The 21,568-nt window shown below is 45.8% G+C and overlaps 1 protein-coding gene across 2 annotated transcripts in view; it reads left to right on the top strand.

Annotated features, from left to right (window-relative positions):
* The window catches only part of CTSF (cathepsin F), a 33,910-nt gene that overhangs the window by 10,518 nt on the left and 1,824 nt on the right, over window positions 1-21,568 (top strand). Inside the window, exons 3-13 of one of the 2 annotated variants that reach the window (XM_087943231.1) lie at window positions 697-772; window positions 3,631-3,743; window positions 6,324-6,399; window positions 9,602-9,715; window positions 10,172-10,317; window positions 11,694-11,790; window positions 13,377-13,457; window positions 16,061-16,180; window positions 17,007-17,071; window positions 19,193-19,283; window positions 20,546-20,604. In XM_087943231.1, coding sequence (XP_087799357.1) covers window positions 697-772; window positions 3,631-3,743; window positions 6,324-6,399; window positions 9,602-9,715; window positions 10,172-10,317; window positions 11,694-11,790; window positions 13,377-13,457; window positions 16,061-16,180; window positions 17,007-17,071; window positions 19,193-19,283; window positions 20,546-20,604 — 1,038 coding nt within the window. Of the gene's footprint in view, window positions 1-696; window positions 773-3,627; window positions 3,744-6,323; window positions 6,400-9,601; window positions 9,716-10,171; window positions 10,318-11,693; window positions 11,791-13,376; window positions 13,458-16,060; window positions 16,181-17,006; window positions 17,072-19,192; window positions 19,284-20,545; window positions 20,605-21,568 lie in introns of both variants that reach the window. The other variant, XM_087943230.1, reaches the window with a different exon arrangement.

Here is a 21,568-nt window from a genome sequence, read left to right as displayed (position 1 = left end):
AAAACGAGCCTTGCCAAGGTGGTGCACGGCTGCCAAGAACACCAGATAAAGTTACTCAGAAATATTTCAAACACAAAAGGTCTCCAAACACCAACCAAGATATTCCAAACGTCCACAAGGCTTGAGTGCAAAAACTTCTTTGCTTCCTGCAAAGAACTCCAGTTTCTCAGCTGGCTTTTATCTCTTGAGTGAGGGGCCATCACCTTGCAGCCTTACTCCCGAGTCACCCGTGCTGCTGCAGCTGCTTTTTCCTTGGAGCAGCCCTGCGTGCACACACCCTGGGCACCCTCGGGGGTCTCTTCCTCACTGCTGCCAGCCTCCACAATCTCCGAAGGCAGCACTCCACTCCCTGATGGTCCTGGCCCCATCCCTGCCTCACATGCAGGCCCCTCATCTGAGTCCTCGCTCTCCGAGACCTCAGCCGTCTGCAACCTGCTGCTGGCAAACCACAACATGAGCTAGGGCCTCGCGTGACTCCTCCTTCCAGATTAGCTCCCAGTTTCCCAACACCCAAAGAATGAGGATGCTGGACAAGAGAGAGAGAATTCCCACGATGCCTCTGCCCCGCCAAGGTTTCCCTGGGCGTCTCCGGTGAAGTTGAGCAACCTGATTTGGACACTTAGTAAATCCCCATTTCCTGATTTCCAATTCCACCCCTTTCGGCATTTCTGACTCACGGCTCTCCTCGCTACCCAGTCCTGCCACTTCGAGGTTTGGAGCCAGCCCTGGGCGAGCAGCAAGAACCTGCTGAAGCAAGACTGTCATCCCACTGGTAAGTCCGCTTTTCGGCACCTAACCGGGCGCCAGATTCTCTGCCAGCCTCAGCAGATCCTGGAGCGGCTGCTTTGCCTCGCAAATCAGGGCTGGGAAAAGTGGAAACGGGAAAGTGGGAACTTGCCTGAAGGCGTTCAGAGCAAGAGAGAGAGGTTGGGATCCTGCATGACGGCGGGTTGTTTTAAAATTCAGGAGTTTTCAAACTCGACAGCTCGAAGACTTGTGGACTTCCACTCCCAGAATTCCTCCTCCAGTCACCTTAGCTCAGGAATTCTGGGAGTTGAAGTCCACAAATCTTCAGCTGCCGAGTTGGAAAACCCTTGTGATAGATGATGGATACATATAGACAGATAGATATAGATAGATAGATAGATAGATAGATAGATAGATAGATAGATAGATAGATAGAGATGATGATAGATGATAGATAGATAGATAGATAGATAGATAGATAGATAGATAGAGATGATAGAGAGATGATAGAGAGAAAGATAGATAGATAGATAAGATAGATGATAGATAGATAGATAGATAGATAGATAGATAGATAGATAGACAGATAGATATAGATGATGATGATAGATAGATAGATAGATAGATGAAGTAGATAGATAGATAGATAGATAGATAGATAGATGATAGATAGATAGACAGATAGATATAGATGATGATGATAGATAGATAGATAAATAGATAGATAGATAGATAGATGATAGATAGATAGATAGATAGATAGATGATAGATAGATAGATAGACAGATAGATAAGATGATGATAGATAGATAGATAGATAGATAGATAGATAGATGATAGATAGATAAATGATAGATAGATAGATAGATAGATAGATATAGATGATGATAGATAGATAGATAGATAGATAGATAGATAGATAGATAGATAGATATAGATGATGATAGATAGATAGATAGATGATGATAGATAGATTAGATAGATAGATAGATAGATAGATAGACAGACAGACAGATAGATAGATATAGATGATGATAGATGATAGATAGATAGATAGATATAGATGATGATAGATAGATGATAGATAGATAGATAGATAGATAGATAGATAGATAGATAGATGATAGATAGATATAGATGATGATAGATAGATAGATAGATGATAGATAGATAGATAGATAGATAGATATAGATGATGATAGATAGATAGATAGATAGATAGATGATGATAGATAGATAGATAGATAGATAGATGATAGATAGATAGATAGATAGATAGATAGATAGATAGATAGATATAGATGATGATAGATAGATAGATAGATAGATAGATAGATAGATAGATAGACAGATAGATGATAGATAGATAGATAGATATAGATGATGATAGATAGATAGATAGATAGATAGATAGATAATAGATCAGGAGTCTTCAAACTTGACAGCTTTAAGATTTGTGGACTTCCACTCCCAGAATTCCTCCTCCAGTCATGTTAGCTCAGGAATTCTGGGAGTTGAAGTCCACAAGTCTTACACTTGCCAAGTTTGAAGACCCTTGTGATAGATGATGGATAGATGATAGATTGATACATAAGTAAATCAGTAAATAGGTAGGTACGGGGCAAGAGAGAGAGATGATAGATAGATAAGTGATAGATGATAGAACAGGGGTCTTCAAACTTGACCACTTTAAGACTTGTGGACTTCCAAGATGATATAGAGGATAGATACATGCATAAATAGATAACTGATAGATAGGTAGGTAAATAGGTAGGTAGGTATGGAGAGCGAAAGAGAGAGAGAGAGGTGATAGGTGACAGCTAATAGATCAGAGGTCTTCAAACTTGACAGCTTTAAGACTTGTGGACTTCCACTCCCAGAATTCCCTTGGCAGCAGGTGTGTGGATGGCTGTGGAATTCTGGGAGTTGGAGTCCACCTATCTTAAAGCGGCAGAAGTTGAGGAACACGGACTTAGGCACATTGGCTGAAGGGATAGATCAGGGGGTCTTCATACTCGACGGCTTTAAGACTTGTGGACTTCCACTCCCAGAATTCCTCCTCCTCCTCCAGTCAGGTTAGCTCAGGAATTCTGGGAGTGGGAAGTCCACAAGTCTTAAACTTGCCAAGTTGGAAGAGCCTTGTTTTAAACCATGGCTTGCTAAACAAGCCCTTGTGCAGGGGTGGGCTGCTGTGGGGTTCGCAGAGGGTCGGGAGAGCCCCTAGCTAAGATTATGCACAGTTCGGAGAAGACCCCCAAATCCCACTCCTGGCTGGCCCTGCCCACCCCGCCTCTCCCCTCCCAGGAGTCCCCCACGGGCAGGTAAGTGCAGGGCGCGCGTGGAGGCTCAGGGAGGGTGAAAAATGGGCGTTTGGGAAGGCCAAAAATGGGCTATTTCCGTCTTCCAAAGAGCCTCCGGAGTCCGGGAGGGCAAAACGCCCCCCCAGCTGTAGTGCAGGAGGCTGACTAGGCCACGCCCACCCAGCAACGGAACCGAGAACCCCTTGTTAAAAAAATTGGTGAAGCCTCACACCTGGTCTTGTGGCTCGGCAGCGCATTCACGTTGGGGGGGGCTTGCACATTCTCGCTGACCCACCCTAAGGGTGGTGAGGTTGGGCTTAGCGCAACCACTTTAAGACCATGCAGGCCTAGGGAACTCTGGGAGTTGAAGTCCACAAGTCGACATGCATGTCTGGCTGAGGAATTCTGGGAGTTGAAGTCCCCAGAGTGGCCAAGGCTGGACCCCCTGCTGTAATGGCTGTGGAGTCGAAGGGTCCCACTTTGACCTTGGGGGAGGGGTGGGGGGCAAAAGAGAATTACAGCCAAAGTTTCCTGTTGCGGTTGCTGTAATATTTCTCATTTCCCCCTCCGTTCTTCTCAGCAGAACCACTGGCTGAAATCCAGGCGGCCACACTGGGTCCGTGGGAGACGTTTCCTTTGACCGGCCCTTTTGTGGGCCCAGCTGGGGAGCCTTTGAGGCAGATGGAGTCGCTCCAGGTAGGCGATGCTTTTCCCCAGGACGATACAGCTAGTCCTCGACTTACGACCACAGGGTGTCATTAAACAAGGCATCACGAGACCACCAGATGTGATTTTATTACCATTTTTTTTAAAGGGTCATTAAATGAATCCCGCCTCTCTCTGGTCACCATGAGAATATATCTGCTGAACAAAACTCCACATTGGTGACAGGAAGGGCATCTGGCCATTAAAACACTCTTCTAGCTCCATTCAGTTGCCTAGACTCCACCCCGCAAGGGATTATGGGGTCATTAAAAGGAGATGATGATTAAATGAACCATGCGGTCATTAAATAAGCTGCCTGGTCGTTAGGCGAATCCAGCTCCTCCCCATTGATTTTGATGGTCGGAATCTGTCTGGGAAAACCACAAATTGTGATCGCGAGATTCTGCCACCATTGTAAATGCAAGCCAGTTGCCCAGCACCCAAATCTTGACCGTGTTAATCTCAGGGAGGTTCAACGGTCATAACTTCTGAGGATGGGTCACAAGTCGCTTTTGAACTTTGAACTGTCATAAAAAAGATGGTCCTAAATCGAGGACCACCTTGCCCTCAGCATGGCTTGCCAGGCTGGGTTCCTCTGAGGACAGGGCTCGGCTCCCTTTCTCCCTTTGGCTCCCCAAAACATGGAGGAGATTGTCCACTGATGTTGGAAGGGACTCATGGCTGTGGGGGTGTTCTACTGGTTCGGCCCGCTTCACATGAACCGGGAGTAAAAAATGTTACCGTCCGGCCGAACCAGTAGTAAAAAAAAAGATACCAGTTCTGCCCAACCAGTAATTTCCCCCGACAATCAGCTGTTCTGACGATCAGCTGTTCTGGCGATCGGCTGTTCTGACGATCAGCTGTTCCGGTGATCAGCTGTTCGCGATCAGCTGTTCCGCGATCAGCTGTTCCGATGATCAGCTGTTCCGACGATCAGCTGTTCCGATGATAAACTGTTCTGACGATCAGCTGTTCCGATGATAAGCTGTTCTGACGATCAGCTGTTCCGATGATAAACTGTTCTGACGATCAGCTGTTCCGATGATAAACTGTTCTGACGATCAGCTGTTCCGATGATAAGCTGTTCTGACGATCAGCTGTTCCGATGATAAACTGTTCTGACGATCAGCTGTTCCGATGATAAACTGTTCTGACGATCAGCTGTTCCGATGATCAGCTGTTCCGATGATCAGCTGTTCTGACGATCAACTGTTCCGATGATCAGCTGTTCCGACGATCAGCTGTTCTGACGATCAACTGTTCTGACGATCAGCTGTTCCGATGATAAGCTGTTCTGACGATCAACTGTTCTAACGATCAGCTGTTCTGACGATCAACTGTGCCAGGATCCCCCTGTCTTGTACTGCTTCACCCAGGAGGCAAAAAGGGGCATGGTGAGGTTTACTGCAAAAGAAGAAGAAGCCATGCCCACCCTGTCACATGGCCACGCCCATAGAGCCAGTAGTAAAAATATTTGTGTCCCATCCCTGACTCATGGGATATGTTGTCCTTCGCTTCTGCTGAATTTTTCCTTTTGCAGAGGAGATATTGGGGGGGGGATCTGCTGTAATGGACCTTTCTTCTTGAGGAATTGAGAAAGGAGGCTGAGCAGGGTCCAGGGTTCCTCCACACCCCATTTGTCTCTCTCTCTCTCACACACACACACACACACACACACACACCAAATTGCCAAGGCTGCAAGTCTTTGCTGCTTTGGGGGGCAAGGAGGATTTTTCAAATTTCCACCGTTTAAACTTCTGACGGTTCCTTCCCAGTTTCTCAGGCCAGTTCCTCCCCCGTGAGGAGGCGTCTTGGGGCAAATCGGGGGATTGGAAGGGGCCCAGCTTGTCTGCCCACCTCTTCCTGAGGGTCCCAAAGTCCCCTGCCCTCCGGTGACATCGCGGCTCCACCAGGGCTTCAAAAATTTTAGCAACGGGTTCTCTGCCCGGTGGCTGGGTGGGCGTGGTCCATTAGTTGCACCATGGCGGTGGGGGGGGGTGTTTTTGCCCTCCCCAGACTCCTGAGGCTTTCATCAAGCCTCCTCCCCGGACTCCTGAGGCTTTCATCAAGCCTCCTCCCCAGACTCCTGAGGCTTTCATCAAGCCTCCTCCCGGACTCCTGAGGCTTTCATCAAGCCTCCTCCCCGGACTCCTGAGGCTCTCTGGAAGCCGGAAAGAGGCCCATTTCCGGCCTTCCCAAACTGCCTGGAGGCCCGTTTTTTGCCCTCCCTGAGCCTCTGTGCATGACCTACACTTACCTGCATCCAGGTAGGGGCAGGGCGGGATAGGCCGGGCCAGCCAGGAATTGGACTAGGGGGTTCTCCAAACTGCACAGGATCCTTAGCTAGGGGCTCTGCCCACCCTTGACGCAGGGTGGGAAACCTGAGGGTGGCCCCCAGGCCAAAAAAAATGGCTGCTAGCTCTCCATCTTCGGAGCCTCCGTTCCCTGAAATTTCAGACAAGGACTGGCCCGCTGCAGCCGGGGTAAGGCCAGTTCCTGTGATCCGGTGGGTGGTGGATTGTCCTCCCATGTCTCCGGTTCTCATCCCGGGGGGGTCTCTTCCTTCCACAGAACGCCTCTGCCCGCCTGGTCTCCCTCTTCAAGGACTTCCTGACCACCTACGAGAAGAGCTACCTGGACGAAAGAGGTGACTGCGGAAGGGGGGGGTCAGGTTGGGGAGGGACCTGTTACCAATTGAAGTGGGGGGGGGGGCAGCCCCCATGGCACAATTTCACGGGGAAAGTGCAGGTGTGACCCAGGTATCACGACTTTCAAAACAGAATTTCAGCCACGTTGTAAAAGGCCCAGAATCTCTGCATCAGTGAGATGGACAGCATAAAAACCCAGATAAATAGATAAATGGATGGATGGATGGATGGATGGATGGATGCAGATAGATAGATAAATAGATAGAAGAATATAACTACCAGTAGATGATAAAGCGGAAGGAAGGAAGGAAGGAAGGAAGGAAGGAAGGAAGGAAGGAAGGAAGGAAGGAAGGAAGGAAGGAATAGAAAAAGATAGAGAGTATAGATAGATGATAGATAAAATGGAAGAGAAAGAAATAGGATAGAAAGAAGGATATATAAAGATAGGCAATATAGATGATAAAGTGAAAGAAAGGAGAGAAAAAATGAAAGAAAAGATAAAAGAAAGAAAATGATAAAAACAGACAGAATATAGATAACGAAAGATAAAGTGAAAGATGGACGGATGGAGACAGAATATAGCTAGATGATAAAGTGAAAGGAAAGGAAAGAAAAGAAAGAAAGAAGAAAAAATAGAAAGGAAAAGAATATAGATAGATCATAGATAAAGTGAAAGAGAAAGAAATAGTGAGGCTAGAAAGAATGATATATAAAGACAGACAGGCAATATAGATGATAAAGCGAACGAAAAGGAAAAGAAAAAAAGAAAGACGATAGATAAAGACAAATATAGAAAATGAAAGATAAAGAAATTGAAAGAAATGATAGATGATGATAGGTAGGTAGCTAGGTAGCTAGGTAGCTAGGTAGCTAGGTAGGTAGGTAGATAGATAGATAGATAGATAGATAGATAGATAGATAGATAGATAGATAGGTGATAGATAGATAGATAGATAGATAGATAGATAGATAGATGATAGATAGATAGATAGGTGATAGATAGATAGATAGATAGATAGATAGATAGATAGATAGATAGATAGATAGATAGATAGATAGATAGATAGATAGATAGATAGATAGATAGATAGATAGATATAGATAGATAGAAGATAGATAGACAGATAGATGATAGATAGATAGATAGATAGATAGATAGATAGATAGATAGATGATAGATAAGATAGATAGGTGATAGATAGATAGATAGATAGATAGATAGATAGATAGATAGATAGATAGATAATAGAGAGAAAGATAGATAGATAGATGATAGATAGATAGATAGATAGATAGATGATAGATAGAAGATAGATAGATAGATAGATAGATAGATAGATAGATAGATGATAGATAGATAGATAGATAGATAGATAGATAGATATAGATAGATAGATAGATAGATAGATAGATATAGATAGAAAGATAGAGACAGATAGATGATAGATAGATAGATAGATAGATAGATAGATAGATAGATAGATAGATAGATAGATAGATAGATGATAGATAGATGATGGATGGATGGATGGATGGATAGATAGATAGATAGATAGATAGATAGATAGATAGATAGATAGATAGATAGATAGATAGATAGATAGATAGATAGATAGATGATGTATAGATAGATAGATAGATGGATGGATAGATAGGAAGAAATAGATAGATAGATAGATAGATAGATAGATAGATAGATAGATAGATAGATAGATAGATAGATAGATAGATAGATAGATAGATAGATAGATAGATAGATAGATAGATAGATAGACAGATAGATGATAGATAGATGATAGATAGATAGATAGATAGATAGATAGATAGATAGATAGATAGATAGATAGATAGATAGATAGATAGATAGATAGATAGATAGATAGATAGATAGATAGATAGATAGATAGATAATAGATAGATAGATAGATAGATAGATGATAGATAGATAGATAGATAGATAGATAGATAGATAGATAATATAGATAGAAAGATAGAGACAGATAGATGATAGATAGATAGATAGATAGATAGATAGATAGATAGATAGATAGATAGATAGATAGATAGATAGATAGATAGATAGATAGATAGATAGATAGATAGATAGATAGATAGATAGATAGATGAGACAGATAGATAGATAGATAGATAGATAGATAGATAGATAGATAGATAGATAGATGATAGATAGTTAGATAGATAGATAGATAGATAGATAGATAGATAGATAGATATGATGGATGGATGGATGGATGGATGGATAGATAGATAGATGATAGATAGATAGATAGATAGATAGATAGATAGATAGATAGATAGATGATAGATGGATGGATGGATAGATAGATAGATAGGTGATAGATAGATAGATAGATAGATAGATAGATAGGTGATAGATAGATAGATAGATAGATAGATAGATAGATAGATAGATAGATAGATGATAGGTAGGTAGATAGATTGATAGATTGATTGATTGATTTGATGGATTGATTTTTGGGAAGTGAGGCTTGTTCAACCCCCGAGAGCCAGTTTGGTCTAGTGGTTAAAGCACCAGGCTAGAAATCAGGGGGCCGTGAGTTCAAATCCTGCCTAAGCCCTGAAAGCCAATCACCAGAAGACGGTGAGTTCTAGTTCTGCCTTAGGCATGAAAGTCAGCTGGGCGACTTTGGGCCCGCCCCTCCCTCTCAGCTCACCCCAACCTTGCAGGGTTGTTGTGGTGGTAAAAAGAGGTGTATTGGATAGGTTTGCCACCTTGCGCTATTTGCAAAGATAATCAAGGCAAATAAACAAATAAATTCAAACTTTTGGGCACTTGTCAACCAGCATGTATTTACAAGAGCTGCCTTCCAATAAACAGCGGCCGTAAAGGGGAAGCTGGATTCACTTAACGGCCGTGTGATTCATTTAATAACTGCAGTGATTGTCTTGATAACCATGGGGGAAGAAAAGGTAAAACTGGGCACTGACAGGCACAATGTCTTTAATTAAGTATGGAGTAATTCAAAATTCTGACCCCATTTTGGTTATAAGTCGAGGATGACCCCAGGGGGACATGGGCTGTCTAATCCAGGGGTCTCCAACCTGGCTGAGGAATTCTGGGAGTTGAAGTCCACAAGCCTTAAAGGGGCCAAGGTTGGAGACTCCTGGGCTAGTCCTAATTCTTATTGGGGGCTGTTTCCATGGGCTGCCTTGTTTCAGAGACCCAAAAGCGCTTCCGGATTTTCGCGGAGAACCTGGAAAGGGCCCGCCTCTATCAGGAACTGGATCAGGGCACCGCAGAATACGGAGTCACCAAATTCAGCGACCTGACAGGTAGGTGAGACGTTTGGTTCCGCAAAAGTTGTTTGAAAAACGGATGAATATTTTGCACTTGGAAGTGATGAAACGGGCCTATTATTTGGCCTGCAAACCCTGCAGAGGCTTTTTTACAAGCCTCTGGGAGGCCGAAAAGGGCCTCAAACCAACCGAAAATCAGCTGTGAGGCGCAGTGCAGGTAAGGGGGGGGTGGGATCGTGCTTGCATGCGTGGGGGGGGCACACGTATTGCCTTCTGGGTGCTGGCATGCGAGTGCACGAGCGCAATGTTTGGCACAGGAGCTCAAAAAAGGTTAGCCACTGCTGGCATAGGGTGTGTGTTGCTTGAGCAGGGGGTTGGACTAGAAGACCTCCAAGGTCCCTTCCTACCCTATGATTCCATATTCCGTGCAAATGGAGAATGACGCGTTTGGGGCAGGATTGGCCACTCATGGTCTGCTTCGTCTCCTTCCAGAGGAAGAGTTCCGCGCTGCGTACCTGAATCCACTTCTGGCGAAGCTCCCTGGCCGGCCAATGAAAGTGGCCTCCGTCCCGAACGGTTCATTCCCCGAGGAGTGGGACTGGCGGGACCACGGGGCTGTCACCGGGGTCAAAAACCAGGTGGGTCTTCTAGGTTTGTCCGTTCCCTGGACAAACAGTTGGATGGGTTCTGAGATGGGGTCCTGGGTGGGGCTGTGGTCGTTCTGCCTAGGTGGCGATGCCCAACTCTTTGGTCAATGGGGCCATATCAAGTGATTGAGGGCAGGGGTGTCCAACTTGGCAACTTCCCTCAGACCTGTGGACTTCAACTCCCAGAATCCCCAGCACAGCTTGGTCCTCCTTGAATTAAGCTTGATGTCTCTGTTGAGGTAATTCCCCGTTAGGAGAATGAGTGCATACTTGAGTACGTATTTGTGTGCGTATGAGTGCGTATAATGAGTGCGTATTTGAGAGTAGTTTTTGAATAATACACACACAGTACACAGATACACTGTACAGTAAATGTAGGTTTTTACTTCCAGAAAGTTTAAGCAAAGTTCAAAATAGGCAGTCCAAAGTCATTCACAGGTAAGATCAGTCAGTTTTTAGTCCAGGGATAATCCAAATATCAAATTCCAGTATCATAAACAGTTCAGTATCAGACTTACATCAAATCCAGTAATATCAGTCAATTAGAAGGAACGGCAATACTCTCCAACAGAAGGAAACAGAGATACACACTCAGACACACTCTCTTCTGAGACTAAGACTAAACAACCCAGGTTTCTGGCTCCATCTTATGGCCGTTTGAGAAACCACACCCAATTGCATGCTCTTGCATTCCCTTAAAGACCTAGTACTAAAATGTTTATCCTGGTTTATATATTTCTAACCCAAATACCTCTTAGGTGACTTATATTCCTAACAGTCTCTAGCTCAGGACAGTGTTTATGAAACTTTGCAATTTCAAGACGGGTTTGACTTCTAACTTCCCCAGCTTTGCCGGCCGGGGAAATTCTGGGAGTTGAAGTCCCACCCGTCCTCCAGTGGCCAAGCTTGAGATTGAAACATGGGCAGCTACACGCCTCTTCATTTCAACTTGGAGTTAGAGCGGGAGGGCGGGGAGGTTGTCTACTAATGGGTTACTTTGGAGAAATAAAACCTCCGCAGTTCCATATGAGAGTTTGTGAGATTCTGGAAACCTTTGAAGGTCCAAATCAAAAGTTGTGCAGAAGAACTCAGATGGTCCCCATAACAAAAGAGAACTTTCTAATACTGTCTACATGGAAGCCTTGGGGGTTCGGCTGGAAAATGCACTGTTTAATACTGGGGGAATTCTGGGAGGTGAAGTCCTCTACCTTCCAGTGGCTAAGGTCCAGAAACATGAGTGTGGCTGGGGAATTCTGGGAGTTGAAGTCTGGACTGTCTTCCAGTGGCCGAGGCTGAGAAAGCACTGTCCTAAAGCTTGGATGGAATTTTTCTGATGCTGTTTGCGTTGTCTCTCCTTCCCTCCGCAGGGCGAGTGTGGCTCCTGCTGGGCCTTCTCCGTAACGGGCAACGTAGAAGGACAGTGGTACCTTCACAAGGGTACCTTGCTTTCCCTCTCGGAGCAAGGTAACTGAAGGGTTGGGGTCACAATCTGTCGGGGTGGGTGGGTTGCCCTGTTGGAAAACATGGATCCACACCCCCCATGCCATGGTTTGTGGATGCTTCTTACCTTGACTGGTTTAGTTTACTTTAGTTTATTGTCCTTGTACAACGAAATTAAATACCATCTTCAGTGTACATTATTATAACTATGAAAATAAAGCATAAACACACATCCTTCACATTGTATACAATTGAATGGAAAAACCCCTGATATTGCATTCATATTGCACTCTACGGTATAATTCAGTAGAGCGACTGCCCTGGGATAGAAGCTGTTTTTCAGCCTTTTTGTCCTTGTTTTTATTATTGTCCTGTACCGGCTTTTGTACAGGGTAATATGTTCACCCAAAGCCAGGATGAAGGAAGCTCTGTGTCCTGAGCAACCATTGGTCAAGAGATTTTGTGAGGACTCGGCCACTCTTTGGGGTCACGCCATTGCTGCTGACTGATGTTGCTGCTGTTAGTGTTGGTCTGACGTGGAGGACCTAAAGGAGATCTCAGGGCCAGAGGCAACAAGTGGGGTCCAATTGTCTTCAGCCTGAGGAAGGGGACCACGGAGATCACCCAGATGTCTCCTGTATCTAAGGAGGCCCGGAATTTGAGTTTCCACCGTGCTCTGAGGCGAGCCCCTTCCCCACCAACAGATAATCAGAATTGGAAGGGACCTTGTAGGTCATCTAGTCCAACCCCCTGCCCAAGCAGGAGACCCTGCACCATTTCTGACAGAGGGCAATCCAGTCTCCTCTTGAAAGCCTCCAGGGATGAAGCTCCCACAACTTCCAAAGGCAACATCTGTTCCATTGGTTGATTGTCCTCACTTTCAGAAATTCCTCCTTATTTCCAGGTTGAATCTCTCCTTGGTCAGTTTCCATCCATTATTCCTTGTCTGGCCTTCGGGGGCTTTGGAAAATAGCTTGACCCCTTCTTCCTCTCTGTGGGAGCCCCTCAAATATCACAAGACTGCTATCATGTCTCCACTGGTCCTTCTCTTAATATCTAATATTTAATAAATAGTATTTAGACCCCCTTGGAGTCTGATGGAGACAGAGTCCCCTAGGAAATGTCCAGACTAGGGGTCTGATTCATTCCCCATTGCACCATGTTGGCCCTCATCCCTGCTGATAATCATTAAACAAAATAAACTGAGGTAAATAAGGCCCTTCTCCCTTCTCTAAACTGAGGTAAATAAGGCCGTTATGGGTTGCTGTGCCATTTGGTGGCCTTCTTGACACGTTCAGAAGTTCTACAACCTTATGCTCTTCAAGCACATGCTAGCTCCCCATAGCTAGAGCCCCCAAGATCTAAATCCAGCCCTTATGGGAAAGACCACGTTGGATGTAGCTGTCTCTCCAGCACAGTGTTTTCTGAGCCTTAGCAACTTTTAAGACGGGTGAACTTCAATTCCCAGAATTCCCCAGCCAGCTGAGCCACCTCAGTCCACCCATCTTAAAGTTGCTGAGATCCAGAAGCATTGCCTGGGTAGGTAGTCCATGTGCCTGCACCCATCTCCAGCATCCAGTTGACCTTCATCCGACCTTCTCCCCCTACAGAGTTGGTGGACTGTGACCTTATAGATGAGGCCTGTGGAGGTGGCCTGCCTTCTAACGCCTACGAGGCTATTGAGAAGCTGGGTAAGTCCGTGGTGCTCTCTGAGCTGGGTTGAATTTCTTGCAGATGTTTCACTGCCCAACTGGGTATCATCTGTGCTGGAAGGGAGTGGGATTTTAGGAGGAGGAGGAGAAGAGGAGGAGGAGGAGGGCTGTTGGGTCCGTGGTGCTCTTGGAACTTGGTTGCTTTCTTGCAGACATTTCACTAACTATGTAATATCATCAGTTCTGGAAAGGAGTAGGCTTTTAGGAGAGGAGGAGGAGGAGGAGGAGGAAGAGACTAAATTGGTCTTTGCTTCAGCCTGAACTCTGGACTTTTTAATGGCCAGCTGAGGAGGAGAGATGCGGCTCTCCTCGACCCTGTTGGCGGTCTCCCCCCTCTTCACCACCTCTACGGGGTGGCTTAGCCCCGAAACCAGCCGGCTCAGGGCACTCCAGCGGCGAGCCCAGAAAGAAACCATGCACGATCACGGATTCCTGTCTGTCGGCCGAAGCCCTTCGAACCGGAAGTGTGAACTCTGGACTTTTTAATGGCCAGCTGAGGAGGAGAGATGCGGCTCTCCTCGACCCTGTTGGCGGTCTCCCCCCTCTTCACCACCTCTACGGGGTGGCTTAGCCCCAAAACCAGCCGGCTCGGGGCGCTCCAGCGGCGAGCCCAGAAAGAAACCGCGCACGATCGCGGATTCCTGTCTGTCGCCGAAGCCCTTCAAACCGGAAGTGTGAACTCTGGACTTTTTAAGCAGAAAACAAGCGCAGGCTTTCTGGGCAACTTGATAGCAACTCAGCGAAACCAATTGTTCCTTTGGTGTTTTGCTGAGCGAGCCGTCCTGGACCGGTGATTTTGAGGCCATCGGCTTCTGAAGCTTCTTCTGCATAGTTTTTTTTCGAGCAAAGGTCTCTTTTGTCTTCTTTTGGGTATCACGTGAGGTTAAAAGCTGGTGGGTCAGAATTAAAAGGGGGAAAAGGATGAGTACAGGTAGCCCTCATTTTACAACCGCAGTTGAGCCCAAAATTCTTGTTGTTAAGGGAGACATGTTAGAGGAGCATTGCCCCATTTTATGATCTCTCTGTGGTGGTTCGCCAGCAGCAGGTGTGGACGGCTGAGGCCTCAGTGAGAACTCAGAGGAGGGGCCTGCGTGTGAGGCAGGGATGGGGCCAGGACCATCAGGGAGTGGGGTGCTGCCTCCGGAGATTGAGGAGGCTGGCAGCAGTGAGGAAGAGGATCCCGAGGAGCCTGTGCCCAGCGTGTGTGCGCACAGGGCTGCTCGAAGGAAAGAGCAGCTGCAGCAGCACAGGGGACTCGGGAGTAAGGCTGCAAGGTGATGGCCCCTCCCTTAAGAGATAAAAGCCAGCTGAGAAACCAGAGTTCTTTGCAGGAAGCAAAGAAGTTTTCGCACTCAAGCCTGGTGGACGTTTGTGATATCTTAGTTGGTGTTTGGAGACCCTTTGTGTTTGAAATATTTCTGAGTAACTTTATCTAGTGTTCTTGGCAGCCTTGCACCACCTTGGCAAGGCTCTTCCTTATTAGAGACAATGAGTTTGAAAAACAGCCTTTTAACCAGGAAGGAACGGAATTCGTAAAGAATCATTTAAAGGTTTTGCTGTTACCTCTGTTTCGTTGGAACAAAGTTTGGGTCAGAACACTTAAGTGAGACCGTTGTTAAGTGAATCACTGCAGTAGATGAGTTAGTCACAGAGTTATGAAGGGCATCCAACTTCCCCATGGATTTTGTTTATCAGAAGGTTGCAAAAGGGGATCGTGGACACACCGCAACTGTCATAAGGATGCGCCAGTTGCCAAGCAGCTGAGCTTTGATTATGTGACCCTGGGGACGCTACAAGGGTCATAAGGGTGAAACATTATTGTAAGTCACTTTTTGCCCAGTGCCATTGTAACTTTGAACTGTCAACTAAATGTGTAAGTCAAGGATTATCTGTATTCGAGTGGATTGGACTTTCTTTTTTCTCCTGAGACTTAAGAATTGCATGAAAAAGAGCTGAGGTTGTTCCAAAGGGGCTTTTTTCTTTTTCTTTCGAAGACGTTTCGCTTCTCATCCGAGAAGCTTCTTCAGCTCTGACTGGATGGTGGGGAATGGAAGGGTTTATAGTTCTTGCAGGCAGCATTTGCATCCTTTTAGAAGGTCATTGAGGCCGCTTGGAGGTTTGTCTGTGTCCTCGGGGTCACCTGAGTGGTGCAAATGGGTGTGGGGCCTTCTGGGAACTGTGGAAAGAAGGACGGTGTTGTAGATTGGAGACAGATGGTGTCATATCCCGCCCCCCTCTTGTTGAGAGAGTATAAATCTTTCTATTTCCCACATCCAGCCCTGAGAAGCGAAAAATCTTCAAAGAAAAATCAGAAAGTCCAGTTAGTTGCCTCTTGAAAAAAGCACATTTGGGACAACCAGGACATGGAGGACTGAGAAGCTCCATAGAATAAGACCTGAGGTGGTTCAAATGTTGTTAGGACGTAGTTTTCCTAATGATAACGAAAGAAATTCCCCTGCGTTTTCAACATGGCTCCAAAAGTTTCCTTGCTTGCCAACTGGAGTCTCTGTTTCCCCCTCTGATTTTCCCCAAGTTCCTTCTGGAACCTTCCTTGACAGGGTTTCTGCCTTGCATTCCTCCAGGGGGCCTGGAGACCGAGGGGGATTACAGCTATCAAGGTTTCGAACAGAAATGTGGCTTCTCCAAGGAGAAAGTGGCCGTGTACATCAACAGCAGCGTGGCCATCTCCCCGGACGAGAACGGTGCGTTGCTGGCCTCTCGCTTGGTTAGCTTTTGGGAAAGGAGTGGTTCTCACAGAGTGAAAAAACCGTACAGATTTTATTTAAAATAGAGAGTGAAAGTGAAAGAAAAATGGTAAACAGAACAAGAATGAAAAGACGGACGGACGGACAGACGGACGGAAGGAAGGAAGGAAGGAAGGAAGGAAGGAGAGAGAGAGAGAGAGAGAGAGAGAGAGAGAAAGAAAGAAAGAAAGAAAGGCAGAAAGAAAGGCAGAAAGGCAGAAAGAAAGGAAAGGCAGAAAGAAAGAAAAGAAAGAAAGAAAGAAAGAAAGAAAGAAAGAAAGAAAGAAAGAAAGAAAGAAAGAAAGAAAGAAAGAAAGAAAGAAAGAAAGAAAAAGAAAGAAAAGGAAATAGATAATCCGAGTTGGAAGGGACCTTGTAGGTCATCTAGTACAACCCCCTGCCTAAGCAGGAAGAAAGAAAGAAAAAGAGAGAGGGAGGGAGGGAGGAAGGAAGAGGAGGGAGAAAGAAAGAAAGGAAGGATTGGGAAAGAAAGAGCAAGAGAGACTAAAAGAAAGAAAGGGAAGGGAAGCCTTAATTTATGATTACAATAACTTATAATTGTAATTCCATTCACAATTTTGATTATAAGTCGAGAACTATCTATGTCGGATGACGTAGTAAACCTTGCAGTGCACGTATATGTTCACCCTTGTAAGGAGTTTTCACTTGAAATGAATGAGGCATGAGAGATTATCCGTTTTGGGGGGGAAAGGTGGGACCTCAGGCAGCCCCCCCTTCCTTAGGTGCCCCTCCCTCTTACCTGTGCTCCTCTCTCCTTGGACAGAGATTGCAGCTTGGCTGGCCAAGAACGGCCCCATCTCCATTGCTCTGAACGCCTTTGCTATGCAGGTGAGAGACTCACAAATCAATCCATCCATCAATCAAGTAATCAGAATAGAGCTTGAAGGGACCTTGGAGGTCTTCTAGTCCAACCCCCTGCTCAAGCAGGATACCCTATATACCCCCTCAGACAAGTGGCTGTCCAGTCTCTTCTTAAAAACCTCCAGCGATGGAGCGGCCATGATTTCTGCTATCCCACGGGTTAATGGTCCTCCCTGTCAGGAAATTCCTCCTTATTTCTTAGTTTCCATCCGTTGCTTCTTGCCTTCTGGTGCTTTGGAAAATAAGTGGACTCCCTTCTCTCTGCAACAGCCCCCCAAATACTGGAAGATTGCTATTATATCACCCCTAGGTCCTTCTTTTTGTCTAGACTGGCCAAACCCAATTCCAGCAGCCGTTCTTCATATGCTTTCATTTCCAGGCCTTTAATCATCTTGGTTGCTCTTCTCTGCACTTTTCCCAAAAGTCTCAACATCTTTTTTTTTGTAATGGGATGGCCATACCTGGATGCAGGATTCCAGGTGGGACCTTGCTAAGGATTTATAAAGTGGTACCAATACTTCACGTGATTTTGATTCTGTGGGTCTGTTTATGCAACCAAGGATTGCATTGGCTTTTTTGGCTGCCGCTACACACCGCTGGCTAAGCAATCGTCCACGAAGACTCCAAATTCCCTCTCACCGTTACTGTTTTCGGGCTAGGTTTCGCCTACTCTGTACTTGTCCCTTTGATTTTTTCCTGCCCAGGTGTAAAACCTTGCTTTTCTCCCCGTTCAATTTCATTTTATTGCATAGGATAAAATGGCATTGTTCAAGTCTGTCAAGATCCTTTTTGGATCCTGAACTTTTTTGGATCCTGAGACCCTAGAAAGTCTGCAGAGAAAATGGTTAGATGGTTAGGCGACTGGAAGCTAAAACATATGAAGAATGGTTGTGAGAAATGAGTATGTCAAAGGAAGAGAAGGATTAGGGGTGGGCCTCGTAGCTGTGTTCCAATATTTGAGGGGCTGCCACAAGAAGAAGCACTAGAAGGCAGGACAAGAAAGAATAGGTGGAAGGTTTTTTTTAAAGAGAGATCCAATCTAGAACTAAGGAGAAATTTCCTAACGGTGAGAACAATTAACCAGTGGAATGGCTTGTTGTGGATGCTCCAATACAATGCAATTCTTTATTGGCCAAGTGTGATTGGACACACAAGGAATTTGTCTTGGTGCAAATGCTCTCAATGTACATAAAATAAAAGATACATCCGTCAAGAATCATCAGGTACAACACTTAATAATAGTCACAGGGTACAATAAGAACAGAACAGAACAGAATTCTTTATTGGCCAAGTGTGATTGGACACACAAGAAATTCGTCTTTGGTGCAAATGCTCTCAGTGTACATAAAAGAAAAGAGACATCCGTCAAGAGTCAAGAATCATCAGATGCAACACTTAATAAGAGTCACAGGGTACAATAAGCAATCAAATCCTACTAGGAAATAAGTCAATATAGATCGTAAGGATACAAGCAACAAGATTACAGTCCTACAATCACAAGTGGGAGGGGATGGGTGATAAGGAGTGATGAGAAGATTAACAGTAATAGTAGTGTACACTTTGTAAATAGTTGAACAGTGTTGAGGGAATTATTTGTTTAGCAGAGCGATGGCGTTCGGGGAAAAACTGTCCTTGTGTCTAATTGTTCTGGTGTGCAATTGCTCTATAGCGTCGTTTTGAAGGTGGGAGTTGAACCAGTTTATGTCCGGGATGTGAGGGGTCTGTAGATATTTTCACAGCCCTCTTTTTGACCCGTGCAGTATAAAGGTCCTCCATGGAAGGCAGGTTGATAGTAATTGTTTTTTCTGCAGTCCAAATCAACAGTGGAGATTTTAAAGAAAAGATTGGACAGCCACTTGTCTGGAATGGTGTAGGGTAAAGGTGTGTAACCTTGGCAACTTTAAGACTTGTGGACTTCAACTCCCAGAATTCCCCATCCAGCAAGTCTTAAAGTTTTAAAGTTGGACACCTGCGGCAGGGGATTGGAGTGGAAGGCCTCCAAGATAACCTTCCGACTCTGTATTCCTGGGGTCTTGCTTACCATAATTACATTTTAATTTGCCTTTTTTCTTCTTCTTCTCTCTCCAGTTCTACCGCAAAGGCGTTTCCCACCCCTTCTTCGTGCTGTGTAATCCCTGGATGATTGACCACGCCGTCCTCTTGGTGGGCTACGGCAAACGTGAGTGGCTCTTTTGGGTTGAGAGAAATCCTGTGGGCCCCGTCCGTTGTGCATGCGTCTTAATTGCTGGTTCTTCATTCTGGATTTTTCTTTGTGAACCTCTTTTTTTAATGCTTTCTGTGCGCTTTGGACTCTCTTCCCTGGGATGGCAGAACTGGGCCATCTCTTCGGACATGAACCTCAGCCTGCTTTGGAGGGTTTCCCAAACTCGTTTGGAGCTGGTAGACTTGAACAGCGTTTCATTCCAGTGCATTTCAGGATGGAAAAACAAAAACAGCCCTTAATCTCCTTCCCCCAGCAGATGGAACCCCAGAATAGATTAACTGTCAGGATTCCGGCAGTTGCTCTCATTAAACCATGAGCCTCGAGCCAAACTTCAAAAACTTCAAAGGATTTGTTAGGAGCGAACATGTCGGTATGACTTATTACGAAGCCGATTCTGAGACACGTAACTCACTGTCACCCTTGACCCTGGTTTCAACTGCACCCCTCTGGGTGTGTATCATAATTCATATTCTCCAACAGAAACATGTTCATAGCCAAGAGTCACCCATCACATTCTCCAATTAGAGAGGCAGAAATTCCGGTAGCTTAGTTACAATCTTTGCAAGATAAGAGTGGAATGCACTTTCGGTTCCAAACGGCTGCTCTGCTCTTTCAAATTTCTCCCCCCCTTCCCTTCTGTTCACGGCAAACCTAAAACAGGCCTAGAAACGTTTTATGCGTTGACATTACCATTTTTTTTAAACGTGAGTTTATTTTTGGAGCATGAACGCTCCTAAACACAAGCCGGTTCCTTTCACACAATCGCTTTGGACGCTGCATTCAATCCTGAGACCATTTTCACCCTGAATGTATCTCAGTTGTCTGCAAAACAACAGTATAGGAAATCCATCCATCGGAACTCAAATCCAAGATCCCTTTTGGAGTAGGATCTCTTTGATTCAGAGTTTGACAACCATGGCAACTTGTAAGAGGAGTGGACTTCCAACTCCCATAATTCCCCAGCCGGCCATGCTTCCTGGGAAATTTGGGGGTTGGAGTCCACCACCCCCCCCTTTTAAAGTTGCCATAGGTTGAGAAACACTTTCTAGTCCAACGTGTTGAATTCTGGGATTTCTGCTTCTCCCAACTCCCATTTGGCTCTGCTGGGGATAATGGGAGTTGTGATCAGCTGTTTCCCCCCGAGATCCTGTTCTGCTTTCTGGAAGCGAGTAGCACACCAGGGCCGTTTTCTTGACAGTTGTGTCTTCTTCCTACAGGTGGCCGGATTCCCTTCTGGGCGATCAAGAACAGCTGGGGCGAAGACTGGGGCGAGCAGGTATGGCTGGGGACCCCCCCTCCTCTTTCCCCACCCTTATCAGTGGGGAGAAGGAGGGTCTCCCTCCAACTGCTCCCTCCCTCTGCTGTTAAAGGTGGTCCTCGACGTACAACCATTGGCTTAAGACAGTGATGGCTAACCTGTGACACGCGTGTCACTCGTGACACGCCGAGGTACTTTGACTGTTGGTGTGGGGAAAACCTGCACATTTAGAGGCTGCCTGTGCTCTGCTCCAATCCCTGCTCCCTGCTTGTGGCGTGGAGGCGTGGTGTCACCGCTGCCGCGAGATCTTTGCAGCAGAGAGCCAGTTTTAACCGCCATCAACTGAGGTTTGTCAGTTTCATTACCTCGGGAACGCGACAGGAGGAAAGGAGATCCATGAGGTTCGCAGCCCTGTAAGGTGGCCTTCCGATCCCCATATCCTGCACCTGCAGCCCTGAGACCAGGGAGACGAGTTTCACAGCCCTGTGTGATCACCCCAGCCCAGTCCGTCATAAACCAAATTATTGATATTTCTTGAAGTGACACACGACCCGAGGAAGGCTACACTTTTTCCCGATTTTCGACACACCAAGCTGAAAAGGTTAGCCATCACTGGCTTAAGAGTTACAAAGTCCAGAGCTACAACAGCACTGAAAAAAGTGACTTGTGACCATTTTTCACAGGACGGTGGCAGCAACCCAGGTCAAAATTCAGAGGCTTGGCAACTGGCATGTGTCAGGGCTCCGACATGCAGCCCTATTCAAGCAGCCCAGTTAAAAAACATATTTATTAGGAGCTGATAGGTTGGCGTTTCCCGGTTGCAGCCAACTCTCTGACACATCCTTCGTTTCCCCCTTGACCCTGGTTTTTTTTTTTCCCCCAATCCCCTGGATGTGTATTCTCCAATGGGACACATCCATAGCCAAGAGTCATCCATCAGGCTGTCCAGTAATATTCTTGCATTCCAACGACTTTGGGCTGC

This window comes from Notechis scutatus, chromosome 14 (genome assembly GCF_049901735.1).
Source record: "Notechis scutatus isolate UNSWTSFEM ecotype Mainland chromosome 14, rNotScu1.2, whole genome shotgun sequence".
Taxonomy (NCBI): domain Eukaryota; kingdom Metazoa; phylum Chordata; class Lepidosauria; order Squamata; family Elapidae; genus Notechis; species Notechis scutatus.
The sequence above is the reverse complement of the archived record's forward strand: the minus strand, read 5'-3'. Positions and strand labels throughout refer to the sequence as shown.